The 16,214-nt window shown below is 38.2% G+C and overlaps 1 protein-coding gene across 1 annotated transcript; it reads left to right on the top strand.

The window, feature by feature from the left end:
• The first annotated feature begins 967 nt into the window (after positions 1-967).
• Positions 968-16,072, top strand: RPF1 (ribosome production factor 1 homolog). Its single transcript, XM_047794218.1, has 9 exons — positions 968-1,257; positions 2,693-2,749; positions 6,115-6,195; positions 8,268-8,363; positions 8,957-9,110; positions 13,306-13,388; positions 14,499-14,680; positions 15,152-15,278; positions 15,839-16,072. The coding sequence occupies exons 1-9, from the start codon at positions 1,030-1,032 to the stop codon at positions 15,878-15,880; spliced, it is 1,050 nt and encodes a 349-aa protein (XP_047650174.1). The 5' UTR covers positions 968-1,029; the 3' UTR covers positions 15,881-16,072.
• Positions 16,073-16,214: the final 142 nt, after the last annotated feature.

Raw genomic sequence — 16,214 nt, 5'->3', positions numbered from 1 at the left:
CACCAGAATTCTCTCCCATCTCAACTGATAACTCCATCCTTCCAATCACTCAGTTCAAATCTTGCAGTCATCCTTGACTCTTCTCTTTCTTTCATGCCTTTTATTCAATCCCCAGGAACTCTACCTTCCAGAACTACTGATCACTTCTTGCCACTTACACTAGAACCACCCTAGCTCAAGACACTTATTTCTCCCCTTTCACTTTCCTTCATCTATAGTCTCACAAGTAGAGTCTGACGCTTTTAAAATGAAAGTCAGGTCACAGGTCACGTCATTTCTTTTCTCAAAATCCTCTAAGAAATGTTCATCTCCATAAAAGCCAAACTCCTTACAAAACCTTACACAATTTGTCACACCTAATGCCCCCCTTCCCCCCCCCCCCACAATTCACCCCTGCCCGCCCTTACTCTCCTCTTTTCTCACTTGACTTCTGGCTACAGAGTGTTTTCTTAACAAGCCAGGCTTGCTATGGACCAGGAGTTGCAGCTGTTTCCTCTGCTTGGGCAGCTTTTCTCCTGCAAAACCAGCTTATCTCATATTAATAGCTGTTCCCCAAGATAACTGCATAGTTTACCCCACTATCTCCTTCAAATTTCAATGTAAATTTTTCAATGAAGCCTACTCTGAGAATCCTATTTAAAAGCAGCAATCTGCCCCTCTATCCTCGCGTCTTTCATCCTGTTCTATTTTTTCCATACCGTGCATTACTTAATAGCTTATCACACAATTTGTGAGCTCATTTTAGTCTCTCTAGGCTGTAATGACAATGATTGTTTTCTTATGTTTTAAAGGCTCGGCGCATGGAAAACGCTCAATTATGGATTCCACCAACTCAACGATGCACTGTTCACACGGCTGGGCACGTCCCCTAAACTCTCCTCATGCCTAAATTTTTAAAGAGCTAAGGAGCACACAAACAGTATACATTTTCCTTTAAGAACTTTCCGACCCCGGAAGTAAAAGCTTAAGGAAGTGATCCGAGAGGAAGAGACTTCCGTTTCCGTACAAACCGCAAGGAGCAAAAACACCATGGCGAAGGCCGGGGATAAGAACGGCGGCGGTGGAAAGAAAGGCCTGAAACGCAAAGCCGCCACTTTAGAACCTCAGGAGGCTGCAGTCTCTGAGGATGGGACGACGGAAAGTGGGGTGCAACCCACGACCGCGGCTGCCTTTCCCCCAGGCTTCAGCATTTCGGAGATTAAGAACAAACAGCGGAGGCACTTAATGTTCACGCGGTGGAAACAGCAGCAGCGGAAGGTAAGAGGTTGGTGGCGGTGCCAGGGCGCATGCGTCGTGTCCCTCGCGCGCGGGTTGGGGTGGGGTGCACATGCGTGGTCGCCGCTGCCGGCGTTCAGGGCCGCGTTTAATTCCGAAAGGGAAAGGGGGAAGGTTTTGTGTCCTGGTCCCTTCGACCTGCTTTGGGAACACTTTCTCTAGACGTAGCTTTTTGCCTGAACGTCAAGAATTCCTTTTCTTACCAGCTCTGTTCTAGGGTCCTTGATAAGAACGAAAGCCGAAAGTCTTGCTCTCCTAGTATTGAACCTCCACCCCCATCGCCCAGCCAGGCCCCCGTTAGACCTAGAAGGCAAAATTCATCTACTCTTAGCCCGTCCACCTAATTTTGGTTAATTTTTAGAATCTGCAGTACAGACAATACAGATGTTCAAAATGATCCTTCTCTGATAGCTGCAGCAACTCAACAGAAATTGGTACTGTCAAATGTTTTTAGTAGTTGTATTCTTTACAGCGTTGTCTTCATACCATTCTAGGAGGTAAACAAATAGGCGAAAAACGCCTAAAGTCACAGTGCTCATTTGTGGTCACTTTACAGTTGAAGGCAAGTTGCTTATTCTTGCGTATTGTGAAAGTTCACACTTAGTATTCTTTTTGCTTGTCTGCCTACTGTGGCTAGACTCTGAGGTCCTGGACTGTCTCATTTGTCATACGTGACAGAGTGCTCTTGCAGTACACAGGAGCATCTAACCCATTCTGGTGTGCAAGTATGGCAGAAGGGTGTCCTAGTAGACTTCTTAGAACTATAATCTCTAATCCGAGATCTGATGTATTGAGAGTCAGCAGGTGCTGGGGAAAGAAAAAAATATGTCTTCTGTTATATGTCAAGCAGTCTGTTCAGGAATCGCCATAAGTACGATTACACATTTTTAATAATTTTAAAAGCACATCTTGATTATAAAATATTTGAATATCTAGTGTGATTTTATTGCCAATGACCAATTGAAAACTCCTCTATCATTACCGTTTTTTTAAATTACTTTTCAAGGGAAGCAACCAGCATAGCCATGGTTTTCTTTAGGATGCAACTTGTTAGGAATGCAAAACAAAACAACAAAAACCTGTTAACTTGTTTAAAGTGACAATCATTTTGCACTTTGACTTAATTTGGGGCTTTGTAGTAAAAAATAAAACCAGTGAAATTTTAAATATTCGGACTTGTCAATTTAGATTATTTTGAAGGAGTTAAGATCTTTGTTAAAGAAATCTTTCTGAGTGGCCAGCTCATTTGGTTTATAATAACTTAAGTATGAAAATCTTAAGTCAGGATGTTTATTTTAATGCATTACTAAGACTGCTTAGTTTATGTATTCATAGCATTAGTAATTTGTAGTTTCAGTATGGGTTTGTGATATAAGTGGTGGTTTCTCAATATTGTTCTTTTTTTTTTATCCTTTAGGAAAAGTTGGCAGCTAAGAAAAAACTTAAAAAAGAGAGAGAGGCTCTTGGCGATAAGGTAAATAAAATTTTTAGTCCTCTGCTTTTTATCTCAAATTAAGGAATGCTTCCTGATATTTACGTTGATTCACTTTCTTTTAAAATTTATAATAAGGAGTTCCTGTCGTGGTTAACGAACCCGACTAGGAACCATGAGGTTGCAGGTTGGATCCCTGGCCTTGCTCAGTGGGTCTGGCATTGCTGTGAGCTGTGGTGCAGGTCATAGAGGCTGCTTGGATCTGGCATGGCTGTGGCTGTGGCGTAGGCTGGGCAGCTGTAGGTAGCTCTGATTAGAACCCCTAGCCTGGGAACCTCCATATGCTGTGGGTGCGGCCCTAGAAAAGACAAAAAAAAAATTATTATGAAATATTTCAGATGTATAAAATGATATAAAAATAATACCGCATCCATCCCCCCTCTACTGCTGCTGCAGTGAAAGGACCAAGTCCTAGCTACTAGACCACTAGATATCTCTCAAGAAATTGTGCATTAGTAAGTAGTGTTCAGAGTTCCTTGTGTGCCTCTTTTTCTGATTGCTTTCCCCTCCAAAGATAACCATTCATGAAATTGCTCTTTATTGTCCCCATGCACATCTTTATTATCTTTACTATGTTTGTTTGTGTCCCTAAACAGTAAACATAATGGTGGTATTTTGTATGTTTTCAAAATTTAACATAAAGGGGGTGTATACCTCAACTTGCTTAGTTTATTTAACTTTATGTATTTGAGAGGCAGAGACACATCTCCCTGACAGGGAATGAGGAAGATTCCCAGCTTGGGCTAGTAACTGGAGCTCTTCTGACTTGAAGCAAAGGGTTCTTGTTATGCAGGGCTGGGGAAAGGCAGGGCAGGCTCTGCCCTGTTGGTAGAGGTGGGATGTGTAAGAATGAGAGCTGACACAAGATACAAATTTATGAAGAGTGAGAATGGGAAGTGGGAGGAAGATGAGGTACCTGGGTGGACTGTGGCAAAGAAGAGAGCACAGATAATGTATCAGGAAAGAATCTGGCGATTTTTGTGGTATCAACAAAAAGTGAAATTTTTCTATTGAAGATTTTAAAAAAGAACTACCAAATACTTCTGCATTATTGCATAGCTAAGTTGTTTTTATTTTAGTTTCACTTTTCAAACTAAACATTCTGCTTTTTCATGAATTCTCTTTAATAGTGTTAGGTTAAGTCACAAAAAATTGACCTAGGAAATCCTACCAAGCAATGTTAGTTTCTTTCTTTCTTTCTTTTTTTTTTTTTTTGGTCTTTTTGTGTTTTCTAGGGCCGCTCTCGTGGGATATGGAGATTCCCAGGCTAGGGGTCTAATCGGAGCCGTAGCCACCAGCCTATGCCAGAGCCACAGCAACGCAGGGTCTGAGCCAAGTCTGCAACCTACAATTGCGGTCAGCTCACGGCAATGCCAGATCCTCGACCCACTGAGCAAGGCCAGGGATCGAACCCACAACCTCATGGTTCCTAGTCAGATTCGTTAACCACTGCGCCATGGCAGGAACTCCAGTTTCTTTTTAACTCTCAATAAATCAGTCGGTTATAAGAAGTTATTATGCTGATCGCCATTTGAAAATATCACCATTCTTGTTTTGGGGATTGAAAGATGACTTCCTAGAATTGCCTCCTTTTAAAAATGACTTAATTCTCATATTATCTCCCATCATATTCTGTCGCAAGTGTTGGGTATAGTCCTCTGTGCTGTATAGCAGGACCTTCCTTATTGTTTATCCATTCTAAATGCAATAGTTTATACCTACTAAATCCAAACTCCCAGTCCATCCCACTCCCTTCCCCTCCTTCTTGGCAACCACAGGTCTGGTCTCCATGTCTGTTGCTTTTCTTTTTTAAAACTAATTTTTAGTTAGAATATAGTAAGTAAGATCCTCTGATTATTACCTCATGAAGACAGTTTATTATAGTCTGGAGAAGTTGAAGACAAAAAAAGTCTGGTTGTTTAGGTTTGACAATAACTCCTATGTTCTAAAGTAAAGTAGGATCATTTGCTTAGATCTGCAGCAGAATTTTCAGCTCAATTTAGATTTTAGAATAAGATTACTACAGTTGAGTGAAAGAGAAAATAAACTCTTGAAGAAAGTTTCATGGCTGAAGAGAAATACTACAAAAACTAAAATAGGGAGAAATATAGAAACATAGAAGAAGAAAAGAGGGAGTGACCCTAGTCTGTCTGTCTGTCTGTCTATTTATCTATCATCTATCTATCTTTGTACCTTTCTGAGGATTTTGCAACCTGAGTTGGAATCTCTGCAGAAAAAAACAGACATTTTGAAGGTTAGATTCATCCTAAACTGTTAGAGGCAATAAGAAATATGACAGGGAAGCTGAAAGCTTATATATTCAATGAAAAACAGTAGAATACATTAGTCTTCTTCAGTAGTAAGCAAACCTGTATGCTTAAAGTATAATGAAGCTTAACCACAATTAAAGTTAAATTTTTTTACTGTGAAATAAAATTTTCTATGAAAAAAGAAAAAAAAATTTCTTAAAACTTGGAGCTCTCTTATGGCACAGTGGGTTAAGGATCTGGTGTTGTCACTGCTGTGGTGCAGTGCAGGTTCAATCCCTGGCCCCAGAACTTCCTCATGCTGTGGGCACGGCCAAAAAACAAAACAAAACTTAATATTAGTTTCATAGAATAATAAGAACTAAAATTCTAAGTAGTTTATCAGCTCATATTTCTTCTTCTCTTCTAGTGTACATATATTTTGAATTGGTTTTAGTCAGTGCATGCTTAGAGTTCTGTGTTCCCGCTCTTAAACATTTCATTTATATAATTTTTTGGTCTAAGCCGAGTGAGCGCGATTGCTAATTCCAACAGTATTCCATTATTGTTGGACATTTGCCCTATTTACTGTTCATTTCCATTAACCATAGTGACAATTCATATTTCTTTGTACAATTTGCTGCCCCCTTTTATTCCTTATCCCCCAAACTAAGAGTTATTAATTCAGCAGAGAGGATTAGATTTATAGCCTTTGTTACATATTTCTGAGTAGCTTTTTGAAAATACTGGAACAAAGCTGCATATATATGTACCTATGTAATTTTTTCCATTATGTTTGATATTTTTCTTTCTTCATGAATAATTATTTTGACCCCAGTTTCTTCTCTCTTCTGCTTCTGCCTGATTTTAAGCCATTTTATTCAGTGTCAGCATTTCTTCCAGTATGTGTGTGTCTGTTCAGAGAGTTAAAAAGCCTCTTTATTCAATACTGTTATTACGGTTGATACAGCAGTAGGTCAAAACAAGGAACAGATTGAGTTTTTGGATTTTTTACAGATTCTTGTTATTCTTCCCCAACCATGGTGCAAAATTATTAATGTAAAATGCTTCTAAATCTTAACCTTTTCTTCTTTTATCTAGGCTCCACCAAAGCCTGTACCCAAGACCATTGACAACCAGCGAGTGTATGATGAAACCATAGTAGACCCTAATGATGAAGAGGTACTGTTAGAAATCTTAAATGAATTTGGATGACCACACTGATAAATTTTCTAGGCGTATATTGTTGTTTAATTTATTTAAAGTACCAGTTGGTGAAGTTGTAGAATAGACTGCAGGTATAATGTTGACATATTATGAAATAACCTGTGATAAATAATAATACGCCAATGATGTAGAAAAAGGCAGTAATTATTTATTTTCCAGAAAGGTATTGTATTTTATGCTTAGATAAATGTGTTTTTTGGAGTTCCCTTCATGATTCAGTGGTTAACGAACCCTCCTAGGAACCAGGAGGATGCGAGTTTGATCCCTAGCCTCGCTCTGTGGGTTAAGGATTCACCATTGCCGTGAACTGTGGTGTAGGTCGTGGACACGTCTTGGATCCCAAGTTGCTGTGGCTGTGGTGTAGGCTGGCAGGTGTAGCTCTGATTTGACCCCTAGCCTGGGAACCTCCATATGCCACAGGTGCAGCCCTAAAAAACAAACAAACAAAAAAATTTGTTATTTAATCTCTGTGCAATAGTTCCAGTGTTTTTTTAATATCATTTGAAAAGCATTCTTTATACTGTAGATTTTTAATATAAATTTCTGTAGTATTTGTTAGACGTTTTGGTATCTAGCTATAACATTTGATGTTGTTTTTTTATCCTCATAAAACTTGGTTTCAAGATAATCTACTTTTCGCATTTCCCTTTAAATGTTTTGCAACTGTACATCTGAGAATCAAGGTTTTAAAACTTTCTATATGTATATACTTTTTTGATTTGTGTACAGGAAACTTGTTTGTGTTTTGCTTTCAAACAATGCTGTATCAACATTCTTTCACATGTTTCTTGGTATACTCATTCAGTTAGTCTTTCAGCAAATGGTTCTTGATTGCCTGCTATGTCTGGAGATCTATTTTAGGGACATAGGATTTGACAGTGCACAAAACACTCACATATATACACACAAAGTTTCTGCCCACCCAGAGCTTACATTCTAGGAAGCAAAATAAAACATAATAAAATAAATTACCATATGTTAGCACATGATAGGTTATTAAAGTTAAAAAGTAAGGTAAAGGAGATTCAGGGCGCCTTCGTGTAGAAAGAGTTTACAATTTTTATATATGCAGCAGTGTGCATAAGAGACTGGTGTGTGTGCCTTCATTTTATTTATTTTTATATAGTTTCAGGCTTAATTAGGAGTTCATATATACACTTCACCTAGATTTCCTAAATGTTAAATTGAATTACACTTCTTTTTCATTTATATTTTCTCTGAAATGCTTAAATGGCAGACCTAAGTCCCTTTACTTTTGCATGCTCTTATCAGGAGTCACATGTTGATGATTTTCCCATTACTGGTTACATTAACTTTCATTACTTGATTAAAGTGGTATCTATCAGGTTTCTCCACTATAGCTACTATTACCCCCTTTGAATTTAAAAAGTATTTTTAGGAGGGAAATACTTCAAGGTTATGTAAATATATGTTACTCTTTAAACTCTCCATATTTTCCAATTACAAATAATTTTTTCCAGTCTGATAGGTGAGAAATTCTATCTCATAGTTTTAATTTGCTTTTCTCTCATTATAAATGAGGTTGGACATCTTTTCATGTTTTCTTTCTTTTTAATCAGTTGTTTGTTCGTGTCTCTTGCCCATTTTTCTGTTGGTTAGGGTTGAGGTTTTCACATAGTAATTAGGGTTAGGCTTCATTGAGATGACCTTTTAGCAAAGACTTGAAAGTTACTGTTTTCACCAAACAGGTTGGTGGGGGAAATGGAATTATTCTAGACAAGATTCCTGATGTTCTTGCCCACAGATGTATCCATTTTTTCAAGAATAAACACACCTTAGTTTGTGTCTTGAAATTGTTTTTGATAGTTTATTCCAGTTTTATACTAGTATTCTGCAAATAGGGTATTATCCAACCTCTTCATGTTAACATGCCAGGGTTCTACCTGGGTGCTCTCTAATCCCCAGTCACCTAGGTCATCAGTGTCGTAGAATCCTATTGGAACTCCCTTTACAATGCTGGCCCAGTAGAGTATTTGTCTGATGTAAAATTATCTTTCTGTTTTCAGGTTGCTTATGATGAAGCTACGGATGAATTTGCTTCTTACTTCAACAGACAGACTTGTCCCAAGATTCTCATCACTACATCAGATAGACCTCATGGGGTAAACACATCAATTAGTATAGCTCTTGAATTCTTAATTTTCTTACCATACTTAGATTATTTACAATAACTCTATTCAGAAGTTGAATTATTAGTAATTGCCTTGGATAATTGCCTATAAATACACTAAATAAAATGACCTGGTGATGTGAGTTAGATTCACTAAGCATGGTTCTTCAGGATAGGCTTTCCTAAGTGTTAACCTTAGCACTGTTAACATTTTGTGCTGGGTAATTTTTTTATTGTGCAAATTGTCCTGTTCATTATAGAATGTTTAGCAGCATTTCTGGCCTGTATCTACTAGATAGCAGTAACAGCCAGCCCCCACCACACCATCAGTCATAACCATCAAAAATGTCCCAGACAATGCCAAACATCCCTTGATGACAAAATTGTCCCTAATTGAGAACCATTGCTTAAGGTTGATCAGCTTTTGATGAAGGATGAAACTTTGTTCAGATCTTATTCTTCCCCTGGCCTTGCTCCCTATTAATAACACTATCTTATAATAATCATTATGCCTTTCTTTATAAAGATACGCCACATAGATTTTTATTCTTTCTCACTTTTGAGGATTTTTATCTTGTTTTATAGAGAACAGTACGACTCTGTGAACAGCTCTCCACAGTTATACCAAACTCACATGTTTATTACAGAAGAGGACTGGCTCTGAAAAAAATTATTCCACAGTGCACCTCAAGAGATTTCACAGACCTGATTGTGATTAATGAAGATCGTAAAATACCAAGTATCCTTTGTTTCTTTAAGGAAGTTTTCTTGTCTCACCTTCATCTCCTTTTTAAAATATTTTAAAAAGGGTAAGGTCATCTTCCCTGTAGCTTTCAGAACATAATTTTTTAAGCCACAGAATTATGTATCTCTGTTTAAGATTCTGGGGGCAAATTTTCCTTGTCATTCAGCAAATATTCATTAAGCAAGACTTTATTTTAATCTTTAGTAAAAGGTGGAGAGATAAAGAGAGACAGCTTCAGAGAATTCATAATCTAGTAGAAAATAGACATGTAAACAAGAAAGAAGAGACAGCTTTAGGGAATTCATAATCTAGTAGAAAATAGACATGTAAACAAGCAAAAGTATAGTGTGGGTAGTACAATTAAAGAGAGAATTATAGGATATGGTGTTAACTGGTAAAAATCTGCCCTGGGGATATCAGGGAGGAAGTACCTGACAAAGATGCTTAAGCCAAGTCTGGGTGGATATGGGAGGTGAGTAAGGCAGAGGATGACCTTTCTACCCACCGCAGAAAGAAGACCATTTGGAAAGATAAGAGGCGTGAAGGTGCTGACCCAGTTGGGGATCTGCAGATAGTTTGCTGTGGCTAGACTTTATGTTGTCCAAGGCAGTATCACAGGATTGCATTTTTGAAGTAGGTATTTGAGCTGAGATACCAAGAATAATCTGTCCTTTTTCTTTGAGTCTCAGGTCTGAGGTGAACGTGACACCTAAACCTTAAGTGTTTCTTCCTGATTGAGATAACATCATATAAAGGATGTCTAGATTTTTGTCATTGCTATTGTTTTACTTACTTATTGCATGGTGGCTATGAACTCAGTAACTTTAAGGATGACCAATTAAATGGGTCAAAATTATTAAAACATAATATTACGGTTTTATTAAAAATGGGCATGTACATTCTTGCTGCCAAGACAATACTTTTTTTTTAATGGCTTATACCCATGACGTATGGAAGTTCTGGGGCCAGGGATAGAATCCTAGCCACAGCTGTGGCTGCACCTGTGGCTGCAGCAACATTGGATCCTTAACCCACTGCACCACAGCAGGAACTCTGAGACCTCTTGATTTGTTTTTGTCTTCTCTGTTAACATGAAGTGATCTTTAGACTAACAAGGATGTTGGTAAGAGGGATTGGAAGTCCACCTGGGTAAAGAGATTATAAGGCAAAGAATATCTGCTCAGATGAGGCCATGCTACCCTTTGAGGGAGATATGAGACAGGTAAATGGAAAAAGTAGGGGGAAAGAGGACTTACTGGTTAATCTTTGCTATAATCGAAACAAAACAAAACAAAACAAATAGAATAATTAAAGGGAGAATAATTTGTAAGCACCTAATAGAAATAGTGCTGATTCCTAAAGACTTAGCATGGGCTCCCCAGAACCAAATCATGACTCCTAATGATGATACTTGGAGAAGAGTTGAAAGAATTGAAGATATCCAGCCTGGAGATTAGAAGCTAGGGATATGAGAGCTGTCTAAAGATACAGGAAGGGCTACTATGTGCCATGTGGTGGAAATATATAGGGGTATAAATTTTTGACTCTTCCAGAAAAGAACTTGGTCAGTTATCCTTACAGTAGCCTCCTGGCTTTGGGTCAGGCAGATGTGATATCAAATACGGAGTTCATTACTTGCCATTTTTGTTAGTCATGCAGTCCCCCCCCCCCCTTTTTTTTTTTGTTGCCCCCCAGCATGCTGAAGTTCCTGGGGCAGGGATCAAACCTTTACCAATGGCAATGACAGCTCTGTATCCTTAACCCACTGAGCCACCAGAAAAGTCCATGTTCCTCGTATTTTAAATGCAGGCAATAATACCTATCTTTAGGGTTCCCACACTAAATGGATTATGTTTCTAAGGCATAGTGCCTGGCCTGTAGTAGGCATTTTACTAAAGGTGGTGTGGTAGGAAGCTTGGAGGCTTTTTCTAGAGAGACTATAGCCTCTATTTATTATTTCTTAATGGAAATTTGAGGTCAGCTAAGTCTTTGTGCACCTTGTACGATGTTTTGCATTCCTGGCCTTTGAGTACTAAAAGCCACTTTCAAGCCAGTCACTTGTGACAAAATGCCTGTGTATGTTTCTAAATTCAAGTCTCCAGTCAAGGGCTTGGGCTCAGGGGTAATCACACCCCAATTGAATCTGCCACCTAGCTTTGAAACTTGGGCGAATCTACCTGACCCTCCTTGGACTTTTCCTCTTTCCTGAGATTGGGATAATGGCTCCTATTTTGCATGGTTTGTGTTAGAGATTGGCAATAACATAAGTACACAGGTACTGAGGAATTGATATGTTTGGGTTTTGTAGTTTCTTTTGACACAAACCAAAATTTAGTGGGAATGTGCTAGAAAGGATTCAAGCCTTGATTTAGGTTGAAAGAAATGATATACCTCTCTTAACCCCCTTGGGATTTTTATGATTTTTGTCATTGTGCTAATGATATAGAAATACTTTGGGCTGTACCTCATGAGGTTGAACCTTGGGTGACTCTTGGAAGGGGAGGAAAAAGTTCAAACATTTACTGATAACCTGTTGTGTGGTAGGAACTAGTATTGATCAGAAATAGATCTGTCTTCTTAGAGTTAATGGATTAGTTAGAAAGGCATTTATACGACTACAACTCAAATAAGTGCAGTGCTATAGTAAGTAACAGCTGAGAATATGTAGAATTTAATTTTGACTTACATAAAAAGTAGTGGCATTTGAATTGGGCCTTAATGGACGAGTAAAATATTGCAGATATTTCAAATGGCAAGAGCAAAAAACAAAAAAGATGGGATTGATGTGTATAGTGTGTAAGAGATGGTATCAGTGCCTATGGATTAGGAAACAATATGGGGAGACCACAGGTCTGAAAGATAGTTTGGAACCATAGTATGAGTGCTGATGTCTTTAATCTATAGATGAATCTACGGTGAGAGTAGTTTGAAATTAGCTACAGCTGTCAACACTCTCAAAGCATCTAGTTTTTCACTTAGCACATGAGAAACTGTGGTACAGATACAGTCATGATACATCTGAGTCCCACAGCTTAGCACTTATAGAACCAAGGCCTAAATCCAACTGATTTAGTCTATATTAGATGTGCTTGAAATGGTGAGAGAGAGGCCAGACCAAGCAGGGTACTGTTATCTGGGTGGAAAATCTCCAGGACCTCAATTAAGACACTAACAAGGTAAAGAGGAGGCTGTGGAAGTGAGGAACTTAGGAAGGTAAAGGCAGTAGATAAGGATTTGGTGGAAGAGGAGGTAGTTGAAGCTAACCACCACAGTTTCTAATTTGGATGAATGGGAGAATGTTGATGCCTGTATAAAAAAATCACAAATCTGTTTTGTAAAACTCGTATCGTGTGCAGATAGATTTGAAATAGTCAAATTCTGACCTCCTTTTAAGGTTCAGTATTTGAAGGAGTCAAGTTGTACTCATGGAAGGCCTGAGGTATATCATATAGTCTCACTTCATGCCAGACTTTTAAAGCCCTTGGGCTGCCAGCCCTACTAATTGTAGGTAAGTGTCTCATACGTCATTTGTAGTATAGGGCGTCTAACCTAGTTCTCCGTTTGTGCTGGAATCAGTAAGTGGTTAATTAATTGGTTGACCTTAAATTGTGGTAGAGAAATCTTAAGAATTAAGAACTTGTCTTTTGAGAACACTAGTAACCTTGATTTCCGGAAGAGAGTTTGAGTCTTTGGTCTGTGGAATGATACTCAAAATTGACACCATATCCTCACCTTACAAATGTTTGAAATATATATACAAATGTAGGAAAGTGTGCCTTTTAAGGGTTATATAGCCTCTGAACATGGAGGTAAACCTATATTCTATTGGCAGTGCTACAGTTATGCTAGAAATTCATCCTTTCTTATTCCTGTTAGAGAATTAAAGTAATGGATTTTAGCTCTTTGGCCTACTTCAGTTGAATGCTAAACATACCTTGTTGAGGCTGATGAGCTTTTTAATCATACTGTAGGAAGTAGGACTGTAGGTTCATTCTATTTTTAAGTTGACCTGTGTGTCTTTTTGAGTTTTGGATACAGTAAGAAAATCTCTTAAGCCATGGGAATACATGCACCCACTTATTCTCCTAGTTAAAGATTTTAGGGGCCTCTGGGCATACAGAGGACTAGTTGTTTAGACAATTAAAGTTTTAGATTACAGAATTCAGTGTGTTCTTAGCTTTGTGAACAGATGGATTAATTCTGAGTCATTTGCCAAATGGCCCAACTGCACATTTTAAAATGAGCAGTGTTCGTCTGCGTAAAGAAATTAAGGTAAGTTTTTTGCGAAATTCGACTGGCATTGGTTTCCTCACAGTATATGATTAGTAGTAAATGCTATAACCTAGAGATCTTATTTATTTATTTATTTATTTATTTATTTATTTATTTTTGCTCTGCAGGGCTGCACTCGCAGCATATGGAAGCTCCCAGGCAAGGGTTGAATTGGAGCTGCAGCTGCCGGCCTACACCACAGCCACAGTAACATTGAGTCCGAGCCATGTCTGTGAACTATGCCACAGCTCATGGCAATGCCGGATCCTTAACCCACTGAGCAAGGCCAGGGATCCAACCGCATCCTCATTGATACTAGTTGGATTCATTTCCACTCTGCCACAACAGGAACTCCCCTGATTTTAATAATGGTACTTGCTCTTTTGTTAAAGCAGTAGTTTTGTGTGTGTGTATTCAAACGTGACTTTATGGGTTTTTTATAATTTTTTTATTACTCAATGAATTTTATTACATTTATAGTTGTACAACCATCAGCACAACCAAATTTTATATCATTTCCATCCCAGACCCTCAGTGCATCCCTCACCCCCCACAACCTCATTTGGAAACCGTAAGTTTTTCAAAGTCTCTGAGTCAGTATCTAAAGCAGTAGTTTTATCTACTGACTGTTTTCTTGAGAGATTATAATGGCAGACAGGCAGTAGCCTTCATTTCTATGAAACATGTCACTTTTTGGTAGAAATTTCTTTTTGGTGCATTCACTGCATGTTAAAATATTTTATTTTTTGTCTTTTGACTTTTTAGGGCCACACCCATGGCATACAGAGGTTCCCAAGACTAGGGGTTGAATTGGAGTTGTATCTGCCGGCCTACACCACAGCCACAGCAACACCGGATCCTTATTTTACTGAGCCAGGCCAGGGATCAAACCTGCATCCTCATGGATGCTAGTCAGGTTCATTAACCGCTGAGCCATGACTGGAACTCCAGCATGTTAAATAATTTTAGATACCTCTCATGGATTTGATGAGCAGTCTGTGTAGTTTGTTACTAAAATTTTTCAACTTGTCATGTAAATTCCAGAACTTGAAATTGCAGTGAGATATAGTTTTGCCAGTTTGTTACTGTGATTTTTCATTTTTTTTCTAGAGACGAGGCAAGGACCCCACAGAACACACACCTGAAATAATTTTGAACAATTTTACAACACGGCTAGGTCATTCTATTGGACGTATGTTTGCATCTCTCTTTCCCCATAATCCTCAATTTATTGGAAGGCAGGTTGCCACATTCCACAATCAGCGGGATTATATCTTCTTCAGATTTCACAGGTGAGGAAAATGCTTTAACTCCTTGGACTTTGACTTCAATCATGAAGTGCATTTTCTTTTTTTTTTTTGTCTTTTTTTTGTCTTCCTTTGCCTTTTCTAGGGCCGCTCCCACGGCATATGGAGGTTCCCAGGCTAGGGGTCTAATTGGAGCTGCAGCCGCTGGCCTACGCCACAGCAACTCGGGATCCAAGCCGCATCTGCAATCTACACCACAGCTCATGGCAACGCCTGATCCTTAAACCCGCTGAGCGGATCCTTAACCGCAACTTCATGGTTCCTGGTTGGATTCGTTAACCACTGAGCCCCGATGGGTACTCCATGAAGTGCATTTTCTACATAAACTTGTTTTCTGTTGTATTCTGAGAACTGTAGATGAGAAAATAAATTATCTTTTAAACCCTGTTATATTAGAGAAGTAACAGTTGGGCTCATTCAGACGAATTTTCTTAACTCTTATATTTATCTTTGAAGATACATATTCAAGAGTGAAAAGAAGGTGGGAATTCAGGAACTTGGTCCACGTTTTACCTTAAAATTAAGATCTCTTCAGAAAGGAACCTTTGATTCTAAGTATGGAGAATATGAATGGGTCCATAAGGTATGTGTTTACTCTCTGAAAAGCCATTTAGACAGTTTCTAAAGTATGAGATGAGAATAAAACCATGTATTTTAAGCTTTGGGTGTTTATACCTTAAATTATACTTCTAAATTTCTTCCCATGAGCTAGAAAGAACCAGTCTCTGATATGGTGTTTTGGTCTAGAGATTAACACTGGTTTATCTGAAGTATCCTATAGATCAGTGGTTCACAAAGTGAGACCAGCAGTGTGACCTAAGAGCCTGTTAGGAAGACAGACTGTTGAACCACAGACCTACTGAATCAGTAACTTAGAGTGGGCTGGCAGTCTGTTTATGAGCCTGTATTCTAATACTTCTGGTGCATGCTTGAAAACTATTACTACAGGAGTTCTGTAGAAATTTAGAGATCATTTACAGTCATAAATGAAAGCTCTTATACACACATACTGGAACAGTAATTTCCAATACTTTTTATATTAAACCTAAATGCTTAAATGTTTAGTCTCAGAAATAAACCAAGATGTGTTTTTTTAGCATGCTACCCATAGATTGTTTACTTTTTTTTCTTTCCTAATTTCAGCCTCGGGAAATGGATACCAGTAGAAGAAAATTCCATTTATAAAGTACTGAGGGAATTGTATTGTACTGTGCTGAACAGGCCTATCTTGAATTTATGAAAAAAAAAAGACCCTTTTCATTGAGAACGGCATTTACTGATTTCATAAGTCTTTCATGTCTAGACAAGTGTCATGTGTTGCCACTATTTATGTAGCAAATACAAATAAAAGCCATTTTGCCAAGTTTTTAAGTTCAATTTAAGTTTCCTCAAATTCAGTTCTCTTATTTTTAGGTAATTATGAATAATTTAAATCAGAATCAAGATTCAAACTAACATTCTCTTTATACTTTCATGGAATATAAAGAAACACAGTGCTTGGTAGATACTGTGTACCCCA

The sequence above is a fragment of the Phacochoerus africanus genome, chromosome 8 (genome assembly GCF_016906955.1).
Source record: "Phacochoerus africanus isolate WHEZ1 chromosome 8, ROS_Pafr_v1, whole genome shotgun sequence".
Classification (NCBI taxonomy): Eukaryota; Metazoa; Chordata; class Mammalia; order Artiodactyla; family Suidae; genus Phacochoerus; species Phacochoerus africanus.
The sequence above is the reverse complement of the archived record's forward strand: the minus strand, read 5'-3'. Positions and strand labels throughout refer to the sequence as shown.